At 44.7% G+C, this 13,880-nt stretch overlaps 1 protein-coding gene across 2 annotated transcripts in view; it reads right to left on the bottom strand.

Moving 5' to 3' along the window:
* Nucleotides 1–13,880, bottom strand: part of PRKAR1B (protein kinase cAMP-dependent type I regulatory subunit beta) — a 2,827,796-nt gene that overhangs the window by 1,557,977 nt on the left and 1,255,939 nt on the right. For both annotated transcript variants that reach the window (XM_069647235.1, XM_069647236.1), the window contains one exon: nucleotides 7,855–7,946. In XM_069647235.1, the coding sequence (XP_069503336.1) occupies nucleotides 7,855–7,946 (92 nt within the window). The remainder of the gene's footprint in view (nucleotides 1–7,854; nucleotides 7,947–13,880) is intronic.

Raw genomic sequence — 13,880 nt, 5'->3', positions numbered from 1 at the left:
TCCCGATTGTACTTAGGAACCACCAAAAGGTTGGTGTTCAGGGAGCGAAGGTTGCGTTCTGGTATATAACGGACAAATTTAGTTTGGAGAAACTCAGCACCTAGGCCCTGGATTGCCCGGTGGACAATGCATAGTGACTTGAACTTAACTCGCTGGGCCACCGGGAGCCAGTGAAGTTGGCGAAGCACTGGCGAGATGTGAGCTCCATAGGGGGAACCTGTGGCCAGTCTGGCTGCCAGGTTCTGTATGCGCTGGAGACGTTGGAGAAGGCCCATTGGCTGGGCAAGGTATAAGGAGTTGCAATAGTCCAACCGTGAGAGGACTAATGCGGCTACCACAGGAGGACGCATAGCCTCTGGGATCATAGGGAGGACCCTCTTGAGTATCCTGATCTGGTGATGGGCAGATTGGCAGACCGTAGAGACCTGGTTTGACATGGACAAGGAAGTGGAGAGAATAACTCCTAGGTTCTTTACTTTGTCCACTGGACAAGGCAGGGAGCCCAGTGAGGTGGGCCAGAAAGCAGGGGTCCAAAGTGATGGGCGGGGGGGACAACCCACCAACATCACCTCAGTTTTGTCGCCGTTAAGCTTGAGCCAGTTTTGGTCCAAAGGGTATGCAATAACCCTTTCCAGAACTCTGTGTAAGATAGTATGTACTGGGTCTGTGAGTTTTAAAAGAGACTAATAAAGTCAATGGCAACTTTTCATGCTCTGGGAGGTAGTAGTCAGTCCCAGAAAATGGAGTCTGAGTTTGGGAAATCTAAAAAGACAACCCTGTGTCACTGCACTGAAGGTGCTGTGTAACACACAGTAAAAGATTATGCCTATGGAGTAGGTGAGGCTCCACAGTCTATGAACACAAGAACATGTTAAACACACACAGCAAAACACATGTAAGAGTGGGAAAAAAGACTCACACTCTTACCAGGTGAAAAGATAAATCCTAGAAATCGAGCAAAGCTGCTGAGGGACACAGTAGGTAAGGGAAATTACCCATTCGGGAGAATTCTCCCTAACAATGTTCCACAACTTTCAGTTCCGTTTGCGATGAAGGAGGCACTTGCCCAAGTCATGCGTCTGTTTCCGATCTCCTGCATAATTGCTTATCGCAATACACAGAGAGAGATGTGGCTGAGTTATTTTTCATTTGCTTCGTAACTGCAGAAAGCGCGGTACATTGTGAAGAAGTCTATTTCTGCCTTTTTACGACATGTGCCAATGTCGTACTTCACAAATTGGGAATGTGACGTTTCACAGCACAAAGAGTTTTTCCCAGAAGAACATGTTACTTACCAAATGTTTCCGAAGCAGCTAGAGCTGGATGGAATACATCTAAGATGAGGAATACGTTGGAGGAACATCCAATCGGAATAACGTTACCAGTTGGTAACTAACTTGTTCTTCGAATGGATTGTGTCCTCCAACGTATTCCTCATCTTAGATAGACTCCCAAAGCAGTATGGAAAATTCTCTGGAGGAGGGAGTAGATTTTTGATACCGCTATATGGCTGAATATAGCACTGCTTTACCAAAATTCAGCTCCTTAGACTGGGAAGCATCCAGACTATAGAATTTTGAAAAAGTATGCAGCGATGACCAAGTTGCTGCTTCACAAATGGATTTTATGGGAACACCACTTTGCAAGGCTGTCGAAGAGGTAATGCCTTTGGTGGAATGGGCCCTTCAGCCTTCTGGTGGGTCTTTCGGCGCCAATCTGTAGCATTCTGAAATGTAAAGCACAATCCAACGTGATATGGTTTGTTTTGACACCGATTGACCCAATTTCCTTCCGGCGCAGCCAATGAAAAGTTGATTATCCACTCTAAGCTTGGAAAGCCTAGAAATTTAAAAGCTTAGAGCTCTTCTCGGGTCCAATCTGTGCAATCTTTCCTCTTCCTTACTAGGATGGGGTGGAGGATAGAATGAGGGGACAAGAGGAAGGACAGCACTTCCGGAATAGAACATAGAAAAGAATCAACATTCTTTTCTCTGCACCAGTTGCAAAACTTTTTTCAACGGCAAAGGTATAGAGATTTTGTTGCTGGCCTTCTTGCCGAAAGCAACACCTCCATGACGTCATCTGGAAGGTCCCAATCCTTGTATCTCAGCCTTTCAGATACCAAGCGTGAAAGTTGAGAATCTTGACCTCTGGATGGAGAATCTGGCCCTCCATTTGTGAGAGAAGGTCCTCTCTCTGAGGAAGACGTAACAGGGGACAGATGGACATTTCTATAAGGTCTGGGTACCACGTTCTCCTGGACCAATCCGGGGCAATTAGGATCATGCGGTTTCCGAACCATCTTAGTCTCCTGATGACCTGAGGAATGACGGGAATCGGAGGGAACGCGTATAATAGTGGGAAGTGCCACTCCACCACGAACGCGTCCCCTAGGGCACCTCTCCGGGCAAATTCCCTTGAGCAATACCTTTCGGCCTTCTGGTTGATTCCGGTCGCAAATAGGTCTACTTGAGGGGTTGAACGACTTCCTGAGCCAGTTCCCACTCGTGGGACACTTTGCTCTGCCTGCTCAGAGCGTCCGCCGTCTTATTCTCCTCCCCGGCTAGATGAACTGTTGTTAAGGAGATTCCTTCTTGAATTGCCCAATACCAGAGCTGCATTGCCTTTCTGCACAGAGGTAGTGACCCTACACCTCCTCTTTTGTTTAGATAATGCATGGCCAATGTGTTGTCCGTCATTATCAGAACATTTGTTCCTCTGACAGAAGGTAGAAAAGCCTACAGCGCTAGTCTGGTTGCTCTCAGCTCTAAAAGGTTGATGTGTAGTTTGGACTCCGATGGAGACCAACGACCACTGATTGTCAGATAGTTTGCATGAGCTCGCCACCCCATGAGTGAGGTAATCTCCGGCCATGGTTGCCAAATCTGTTCTCCTTTTAGGATATTCTCTGTGCAAGTCCACCACAGAAGATCCTGCTGAACCTTGTTCGGAATCTGAAGAAAATCCGTCATTTGACCTGAAAACTGGGACCATTGAGCCTGTAGAGCCCATTGAAGGGATCTCATCCTCAGGCGTGCCTCTGGCACTAGGAAGATGCAGGATGCCATGAGGCGGAGCAACCTTAAGAAGTCGTAGGCTTGGAGATTTTGGGCATTTTGGAATTTGGAAACCATCTAAAGAATGTCTTGAGCCCTCGACTTGGGAGGCAAGCTCTTTCCCAAGGATGTGTCTAATACAGCCCCTATGTACTGGAGCTGTTGGGAAGGTGTCATTTGTGACTTCTTGAAATTGAGGGAGAAGCCCAGTCTGTGGAGGAAGTGGCAGGTGACTTTCAGATGATCCAGTGCTTGTTTGGCAGAACGTGCCCTGATCAACCAATCGTCCAGGTAGGGGTAGACGTGAATCCCCCCTCTCCTGAGGTGCGCTGCCACCACTACCATTAACTTGGTGAAGACCCTCGGGGCAGAGGTCAATCCGAATGGTAGGACTCGAAACTGATAGTGTGAGTCACCAACTACGAACCTCAGGTATTTTCTGTGCTTGAGATGAATTGGCACATGAAAATAAGAATCCTGGAGGTCCAATGACACCAACCAATCCTGAATTTGCAGGGCCTGAAGGATCTGAGAAAGAGTAACCATCTTGAACTTGTCCTTCCTGAGGAGCTTGTTCAAGCCTCTTAAGTCCAAGATGGGTCTCAGTCCTCCATCCTCTTTGGGGATCAAAAAGTAAAGGGAGTACCATCCCTCGTTCCTCTCCGCTACAGGTACTGGCTCTAAAGCACCTTTCTCCAGCAGGGTTAGAACTTCCTGCTGTAGGAGCGGGTCTGAAAACTTCAAAGGGTGTCTCCCTGGTGGATTGCTTTGAGGTTGCGTTAGAAAAGGAAGGCAGTAACCTTGGGCTATTATTTCTAGAGTCCAAACATCTGAAGTAAGGGCTCGCCATTCTTGCAGATGCTGTGATAGCCTGCCTCGCACAGGTGTCTTGTGATGCAAGTCCTCAAAGTGGTTTTGAAGCGGTTGCTGCAGCCACTGATGGCAAAGAGGGTGCAGCTGGAGCTGGTTTTGCACGTTTTCCTCGTCCACCGCGAGTGGCCTTTCTCTGGCCATTCCTCTCGCCTTTCCATATGAGGAGTAGTAACGATAGGATTGTCCCCTCCAAGATTGACCTGGCACACGAAAAGGCTGAGGTTGCCTAATAGCAGCTCCTAAAAACTTGGAAGCTGCCTTTGCGGTCTGCAACCTCTCAAGGCTCTCGTCAGCCTTGTTGCCAAAAAGGTGAGACCCGTCAAAAGGCATGCTCAGAAGACAGTTCTGCACGTCTGGTGCGGAGCTCGACTTACGTAACCACACAAATCTGTGCATTACTGTGCTAGTGCCCATGGACCTGCTCACACTATCCGCAGTGTCCAAATCAGATTGAAGGGATTCCTGCATGGCCTCCTTTCCATCGTTAACAATGGCTGGGAATCCTTCCCTTTCATCTCCTTCTTGTATGTGCTCCGCCGCCATTGTAATGCACTCCCACAGAGGGTACGAAAATGTTGCCAAGGCACATGTGGAGTTGGCTGATTTTAACGCCATACTCCCAGCTGAAAATTCCTTGCGTGCCCAACCATCCACACGCTTGTCGTCCCTATCCGGAGGGATAGAAGGGTATGCCATTTTATTTGAAGCTGTGGCTACCTGAACCACCAGACTCTCGGGAGTGGGGTGTTTAGACAGATAGCCGGGGTCTCTACTGGAAGGGCGGTATTTTGAAGTAAGGGATTTATTCACTGGAGGAATAGAATCCGGAGTCTCTCAATTTTTGCCCACCCTATTTGGCAAGGCTACATGGAAGGGTAGGATTGGATCTTTGGTGGGACTATGATCCAATATATTGGTCAGATCATCCTGGACGAATTGGGTTGGTGGTCTAGCCCATTCTAAATAATCAACCACTTTTGTCATTAGTTGACGGTATGAGGGACTGGCATGCTCCCCTGGTTCTGGCTTGACAAAATCTGTTTCAGGCGATGTATCAATTCCACTTGCATTATGTAAGGTTTCCACCAGGTCCCTCATCCTGCTTTCCTCAGAAATCAGGCATTCTGGGACATTTGGGGTACCATATTCCAGTCAAAAAGGAACATTCGCCTCATCAGATCTCTCCTGTTCTTCAAATATTGAAGTCAAGGATTTGAAAAATTCCTTCCTTGGAAGTGGTTTAAAAACTTTTTCTGGGAGAGGTGGGAGATGTTTATTTGTGGAACCTGAAGGCGTTACAGCCTTTGCAGTATTCTCTTTTGCTTTTTCTGGCTGAGTTGGCTGAACTGGAGCCTTTGGAACCTTTGGCGTCGAGGGCTTCGGGGTCGACGTTGACAAAGGCGTCAATGGCGTCGATGGCGCAGACAAAATAGTGGTCGTCGACGGAGCCGGCTTCGAGGGCATCGAGGCGCTCTTCGAAGACTTGCCTTTCGAGGGGTTCATCGGGTTTCAGACGGCATCTGTGACCTCGAACGATTGACTCGACTCGAGCAGTCTTTTTCGCTCAGCGTCCTGGAAGGTTTCCAATCCTTCCTCATTCGATCACCCGCATTCGAGGGCGCGCGAGTGTCGGAGCTACAAGGCTCCCGGCCGGCTTCCGAAGAAGGCGCGGACCGAGGCTTCGCTTTTTCAAACACCACCATCATTTTTATCCTGAATGCTTCCCACACTTCGGAGGAAGAATGTTTTACGGGGCATTTCATCCTTTTTGGGGATTCGTCCGAGGACGAGGTGCAAGGGGACCTGTGGCGTCTTTTCTTGGATTTTTTCGGCGAAGACGAAGAGCGATGGGAATCATTCGGGACCTGGACCGATGCCTTTCGTGTCGAGGAGACTTCTCCTCACGGGACCTCGACTTGACGCTAGAGGCTTTCTGGTCGGATTTACGACCGACCTGCAGTTTTCCCTTCCTCTCTCGCAAAGCCTTCCCTGTCATCGCCTGACACTTCGTACAGGCCTCCATGTCGTGGCCTTCCCCGAGACACCACAGACATTCTCAATGCGGGGCCGTGATGGACATTTTCGAACCGCAAGATTTACAATTTTTGAAACCCGATCGCGGGGTCGTAGTCAGAGTCGATGACGAGGACATATATTCTTCAGTATTTACTGCGTCACAGAACACGAGGCGCGCCGAATCTCCGAAGCAACATGTACCGCGGAAAAACAGAACTGAGGCCAACGGGCGCCATGCGTGCTACTTGTATACCCGATGACGTCACCCTCGACGTAGAGGCCTTAGAGGGACCATCGACTCGACGACATCGACGCACGGCCCCCTCTGCCAAGAAAATTTTTCCGAAGCATCTAAAGCTGGATGGAATACATCTAAGATGAGGAATACGTTGGAGGACACAATCCATTCGAAATAGCATTTCTCTTACTATTCCTGCCCTTCCGATTTTTGCAAGCAGTATCCAAAATGCCTTGCTGCCCTTCTTAGAAGTACACAAAGATTTTTTATTTAAGATAATTATATTGACAATCCCTTGTGGAGGCTTCTCATGAAAAGTAAATGCACATGTGATGTCATCAGTGATGTCATCAATGGCATTTGTGATATCATCTTTAATGCCATGGGTATTAGTCTTAGCAGTGCAATGTGGTGGCACAAGTTATGGTTGCTTAGCTTACCATAACTGGTGAATTTCTGGAGTTTTTCGGTTTTACTTGTAACCATACTGTGGATAGGGCGTTGTTAGTGCAAAGTAACTGTAATGTCCCTGTAACAAAAGTTTTTGCACTGAATTTGCTTGGTTGTTCTTAGGGCAACTGAAGCATAACGACTGTTTACCAACGTTTTTCCACTGCATTTGATAGGTTTTTAGTAGGGCACTGTAACCAGAACCTTCCTTTAGCATAGTTTTTTGAGTAAAGGGGATAGGTTTTTAGTAGCGCAACTGAACCATAACGTCCCTTTAACAATGTTTTTTGTTAGTGATATATATACATATATATATATACACATTATTCTAGGTTTTGATAATATGCTTTGTTCAGTAAGACAAGTGTAACATTCTTATGAAGACTACAATATATACTGAAAGTGGACATTAGATAAGAATATTGCAAACTGGTGTCTATTAAAAGTTTACAATGTCGGCACAATTAAATATTTTCCTCCAATTAATAGGTTCTTAACAAATATACACACCATTTTGTTCCTCAAAATCTCCGTCCTCTTCGGAAAGTGTTGCAGTCAGATTAAAACCAATGATCTGCTTCTATTATTACCAAAACATAGAAAATAATAAAAGCAATTGTAGACCATGGATACCGGTCCACCAGTACCTTACAAAGTCTGTCAGAACCCTAGCACCTTTCACAGAGCCTATACCTGTCCCTTCACTTCATCCCAGTGCAGAAAATGCACCCTGAGTGTGACATTCTTGCAGTACACACACGAGGACAAAGCCTATCTGAAAATAACAAGCCAAGCCCCAAGTCGTGGAATACCTCTGTCGCTGTTATCATTCTGTTAAAAATCATGAAAAAAAGCTCCCCTCCTTCAATATATCTGTGTTTTCCCCTGGTGGTCATGCTACTGTCGGAAACGGCTGTGAAAGCTCCAACATGAGCACACCTGACAATGTGACTCTTGCCCAGTTGCAGAGAGATGTAGAGAACCTAGAGAGAGAACACGAGCTGGTATGACATTTACAGAACGTGTACTACTCTACATTCTACGGTGCCCAAAAACACAAATACAAACGGCAGCAGTTTCTAAAAGACCCACCATTTGTTGGAACAAGTGTGCCACACATAACATAGTTTTCAAACCCTTCATTTTGTGAGCCACCTAATCTAAAAGTAACATCTGACATGAAAGTATCAAATTGCATGCGCAAGTATAGTTTTTACTTACCTTCTTTCTGTGCTATCTAGGTGGGAAAAGAGAACGTTCTTTTTGATGGCCTTGTCTAGAGCACTCATTGCTTTGTAATCTTTTGGAATAACCTAGAAAAAAACAGCTCAGTCATTTATAATTTCAAACTACAAATCGTGCATCTCATATGGCAGGCAGCATGTTAATCTAGAAAATACATTGTAACCCAACATTTTAAATTCACTTTAAAACACTACATGCAAATTTTACAATTTGCTAATTTCTGGAGAACCTACGATGAAGAACGCGATCTACTTTGGTCAAACATCTGGATTTGCTTTTCTGTACTCTAGTTTGATTCTCTACTGGGAAGGGAGGCCTATATTATTTCTCCATCTCAATGTGTTTCTGTACAACGAATATGCATGCATTTCATATAGTTACATTATCTTTCCTTTTGCCAACAGCAAACATACGTGTCAATACAAATGCAACCACTCAAAATAATCTTAAATCAAAGTTAGTGTAATAATACATTACTGCACAATAACAAACAAATATATCACAGTGTCAAAGAAAAAGAAGGAGACCATAACCTAGACCAGATGACTGAAAGGCAACACCCAAAGTGCAGAGATGCGCGGTCAAAGGCGGCCAGAACAGCCCCCAAGAGACCAGCATGTGACTTCCCAGCTTGGAGGGAATTCTTACTCATTGCTTCTCTTACAGCCAATAAGTGAACTTTTCTAAATGGTGCCAATCCCTTTAAGGCATGCAGTAAAAGTCATACCCTTTTTTCTTCCATAATGTGAGGCCACCCGATCATTATTCGCCAGCTTTATTATTAATACCATTTAGAATTTAAAATGATTAGGAGAGATTTCATTTGTATAGTTAGGTTTGTTAACTGGGCAATTTGGACAACTGGCCACATTTCATTGTGCAGCACATTTACGATAATTCATTTTCTAAATTGCACACTCCGTAGTTATATATTTATTTTATTCTGTTTTTGGTTAAAATTCTAACCTTACATACTTTAAAATGTATTTATATCTATACATGTCTCATTATCAGCTTTCATACTTTAAAATATCAACATTTTAATCAAAGTGCTGTTGAAAACCGGATAGCCAGAGGGAAGGAAACCAGCTTGTGGACTTTTAGGCACTCACACCTTAAACCGACGTCTTGCTAAGCTTTTGGCCTCATCCCTGGGCAGTGCAGGAACCCCCTGATGTCCTCCTTCTTGTCCCCAAGACTGAAGCTCAGGAATAGCACGATCTGCTCGAACTGCCAGGAACAACTGCCTCCGCTACAGCTTTTCTTCACTAATAAGATACTGTGCAAACGCGGTCCGGAAATCTTTTCGGCCACCGAGAAAGTGTGTGAAACTTTCCCAACTTCGAAGGCTTGTCCTTCCCTAAACATTCAGCAAACATTTCGCCTAGCCAAATTCTTCTGAAAACCGTGGCAAATACTTTACCGTTACTACCAGAACTGTGCTATCCAATACAAAGACTCTGAACCATTTGACTTTGGCCCAGGCCTATAAGATGAATTGCTGGTTGTAGTTTACTGAAACCCTTTGCCCTGCCTATGAATGCATTTGTGCTGTTGATTCTTATAACCTTTGTCTTTTTACCCCTTTTAAAAGTATATCAAGTGCCATTTTTCTCCCACTTCAGGAGAGCTAAACTTGTTCATTTACTTACCGGTTGTGTATTTGTGGTTTATTAGTGTGGGATATTGAGCTACTCTTGCTAGTGTAATGTTTTCAAACTGACTGAGTAAATAAATGTATATTCTTTTATCAAGAAACCTTGAGTAAGTGTTTGTTTGAATCACTGTATTAGTTGGTCCTTTGTGTAACTTGTTCTACTGCTCACTTAAACTCTTGAGATAAGTCTGGCTGCCAAGCCATCGCTACCACTTTACTGTGTAGTACTGGCTTGTACCAAAGGTGAAATTGTGCTTACACTTGTAGTCTTAATTGCATGTAGTGTTCCCAAAGGGTACTGCATGTGACTCTGCCTAACACTGGTGTACAGCGGTGAGGACAAAATATACTTGTTACATTTAGAGTGCTACTTTTACCTTTGTTCTAATAATCCTCACAAGGCTAAGCAACACTAGCGGAGCAATTGTTTTATCATGACTGATATGGAAAGCTACAGACAGTAGACCCTAGTCACTTTAACAGTTGATCAACTGAGAGATATGTGTAAAGCTAGGAATCTCACTGTAAAAGGCAAAAAGATTGAATTGATAGAAAAGTTGTTAGAATACCAAAGTCTGAGGAGAGGGTCTGAAACCCCCACCCCTGCAGCAAATGTGAAAAATGTTGATGACGATGATATTATGTCAGAGCCCAGCTCTAATATTGTGGATGAGTTGGATGATGCAGAAGAGTCTCACAATGTAGGCCCTGTTTTACCTCTACCTACTCACAGGCCTCAACCTTTGACCACAGGCACCCCACCAGGTCCAACAATAAGTCCTGTATTTGTCTCTTTAGAAAGAATGAGACTTGAGTTAGAGTTTAAAATGATCCAAGCTCAAACTGAAAGCAAACATCAAGAACTTAAACTCAGAGAAATGGAGTTGAGCCATGCACTTAAAATGAAAAAGTTGTCTCTTGAAACTGGTTCTCTCCCAGAGTCTTATAGGTCTTCCAGTCCGAAGAGGCCTTGCATGCCCAAAGATGCAGTAAGTATGTATGAGGTTAAGCTTGATATTTTGGATTGGTTGGCTGCTTTTGAATATAACCATGAGATTCAATACATTACAGGGTATCAGCTGATTCCTTGGCTTTTTTCTAGGCTACCCCCTGTTGCAACTGATGTGGTAATGGAGTTGGGGATATAGACAGAAATTAGTATGAAATTCTGAAGCTAGCTTTGATAGCTAGATTTGGGAAGACCCCTTCTCAGTATTTTAATAGGTTTAGGACCCTCAAAAAGCATGATGGCACCCCTTGGGCTACCTCAGTGACTGAATGTTTGAAAAACCTAGATGGATGGGTTAAGGGTTACAGAGTGAACACTTATGAAGGTATGAGAGATGTGTTTATGTTGGAATCTATCTATGATGCCTGCTCTCCTGAGCTGAGACAGCACTTGGCTGACTCTAAGGAAATTGATCCAAAGAAATTAGCAAGGGCTGCTGACTTGTGGGTTGCCAACAGGGCCACTCACAAGGATTCTGGGGTAACTCAGAAGAAGGATGAGGGAAAGCAGCACAAGAAAGATACCAAAGAGAATTATAATACCTCCAATCCAAAAGAGGGCCCCAAACATAACAAAGGTAAGCCACCAGGGAAACCGAATCAGGCTAGTGTACCACCTGGTGCCAAACCAGAAGGAGGTCGGAACAAACCCCCATTTATAAAGACATTTGGAAAATGTTATGCTTGTGGGTCAACTGACCATGTGAAAGGGGATCCCAGATGTAAGGGTAAACCTTCAGGGATCCACACTGTCTCCTTAGCCTTCTCCCCAGAGGATGAAGTACCAATGGCAAGTGGAAACTTTCACTTACTGGCTGAGAAACCCATGAACGTCTCAGCCAGTGTTTCTTTAGTATCCCTGGGTCTGTGGGAACAGCAGAATTTAGATGTGTATAACTCTATTCCAGACAATACTAATGAGTATTACAAAGACAGTGTTCTTGTGACTGGCCAGGAGAACCCTGCCATCAGAGACACTGGAGCCAGCATAACTGTAGTTGATTGAGGATGTTGCTAAGGCACCCAAATTCCTAACTAAGCTTGCTGGAGGCCCTGTCCAAATGCTTCCATAGTTACCAGCTCTCATCCAGTGCAATGACATGACTGTCAAGATACCTTTAAGTGTGCAGAGTGAGAGAGTCCTGTTGGGGAATGACTTAAAAACTCTTGGAGTTGTATCAAGCACCCCCAGGCTGTTAGGCAGAATCCACTGCAGTTCCCTTGGGGAGTACTACAGCAGATTAAGACTACAGGTATATGCACTAAAATTCTGTTTGGTATCAGTCTGTACCACACAGATGTAGTTGGTAGCTGTGGCTGAGCAGTCAGACTTATCTCAAGAGGAAAATGAGCAGTATTCAGGGTTTACACATTAGGACTACAGTACTATGGTACAAGGAAACACGGACTAAAGATTTGTATTAAAAAGAATATATATATTTATTTTACACACTTCTAGTTCAACACATAAATCACATTTATCAAGCAAGTTAAAACAGTCAAGAAAAGTATACACAAATCCCTATTTAAATTATAGACAAGTTTGAGCCAGAGTGAAAACTGAGCAAAATGGCACAGGATCAACCCAGCAAAAATGGCACTCTAATAATTTCTCAAAAGGGAGGGAAAGGACAAGTTATATAGATTTAAACTCGTAAACACACGAGCAACACTTCCCAAGTGGATTGTGAACACGTTTAGGCAAGGTAGCACTTTAGCAATAGTCATACATAGGTGAAAACTGAGCAAAATGGCACTTCAGCAATACTTAAGAGGGAAGGAAGAGTGGTTATAAGAGTGTTAGGCAGAAACCTGTGCAGTTCCCTTAGGGACCACTGCAAAAAGTTTAAGACTAGGTGTTAGCAGTAAACCCAATTGGTAGCATTCTGTACCACCCAGATTTACCTGGTAGCTGTGGCTGAGCAGTCAGACTTCTCTCAAGAAGAGTTAGGCAGTATATAGAGTATACACGTTAGGTACAAAGAGTCAGTAGCACAAGCAAACACTGACCAGAGCTTTGGTATAAAAGTATATAATTATTTATTTAAAAACACACTTGTAAAAATACACTGGCACTAATATGTCAAGCAACTTCAAACACAGTCACTAGAAATATATACACCTCCCTAATTAATTATTTGACAAGTCTTGGTTAGTACACCACTTATTTAGCAAAACAGAGGTGAGCGTGTAACCATAGATGGCACTCCAATAATGATTTAAAAAGGGAGAGAAAAGGCAGAAATAGGAAAATACATAATACCAAAACTTTTAAAGAACCACAGCAAGTCAAGAAAGGCAGGGTCTACTGTAGAGCAAAAAGTTCATAGGCCAGGCCCACTCTTGGAGAGAGCAAGGCGGAATGTTCCCAAGATTACACAGTTGAAGTACACTTTAAAAGTGTTTGCAGATAGTTCAAAAAGGAGTTAGATCAGTTCAGAAAAGTTAGTTAACAGGTCTGAGGTCACCCCAGGATAGAGAGTCAAGGATTTACGGGACACCTTGGACAGTCTGTTGCAAGGGAGGCCAGGCGGGACACAGTACCTGAAATGGTGAGTTGTTCCTGGCAGCGGGTGCAAGTCGGTGCTTCGTCCAGGGGAAGAGAAGATCTCGACGTGGAGGAAAGCTGCAAGGTCGTTGCACTGCCAGGGAAGAAACCAGCCGCAGAGTTTCCCGGTTAAAAGGTACTACCCTTTTATTCGCGGTAGTGGTGACGTGTGGCTATCCGGCCGCCGTGGTGCTTGGCACGGGCAATTCGACCACGAGATGATCCAGGAAGGCGAAGAAAAGGCGAACTGGTTAACCCCACCAGCTCAAAGGAAGAAGACTCTCCTGGAAGAAGATCTTCTCTGTCGTTGGGAAGTGGTGAGTTCTGTTCAGCAGGGCTCCACTGGTGGTGTCGTCGTTGCAAGTCGGCTCAGCTTCTCCCTCTTGGGATTCTTTAGGTCCTGTGGCGACTTCTGAAGTTCCAGTCCCCAAAGCCCTGCTTTTATGCAGAAAACCCCCATTCATCAGTCCTAGCTGTCACTCAAATATGCTAAGTGGTGAGCCGGGTGGCTCACCACTGGGCCAATCACACAAGAGTGCGACTTGAGTTGCTGAGGCAACTCAGTCCAGGGTGCCTATTCCCCCTTCCCACAAATCCTGTACACCCAGACAGAGTGGCACCACTTTTGGAGGCTTCTGTGCAGAAGCCCGCCAAAAGTGGAACAAAGGGCTTGAGTTGGGTTGGAGTTACAGAGGCGAACACAAACGCCATTTTAAAACCCAGCACTGGCAAAAAGACCCAACCGGGGAATAAATATTAAATAAATAACCCGGCGGTATCTTTAACATT

The sequence above is a fragment of the Ambystoma mexicanum genome, chromosome 2q, assembly GCF_040938575.1.
Source record: "Ambystoma mexicanum isolate Mex_15411 chromosome 2q, UKY_AmexF1_1, whole genome shotgun sequence".
NCBI classification, from domain to species: Eukaryota; Metazoa; Chordata; class Amphibia; order Caudata; family Ambystomatidae; genus Ambystoma; species Ambystoma mexicanum.
The sequence above is the reverse complement of the archived record's forward strand: the minus strand, read 5'-3'. Positions and strand labels throughout refer to the sequence as shown.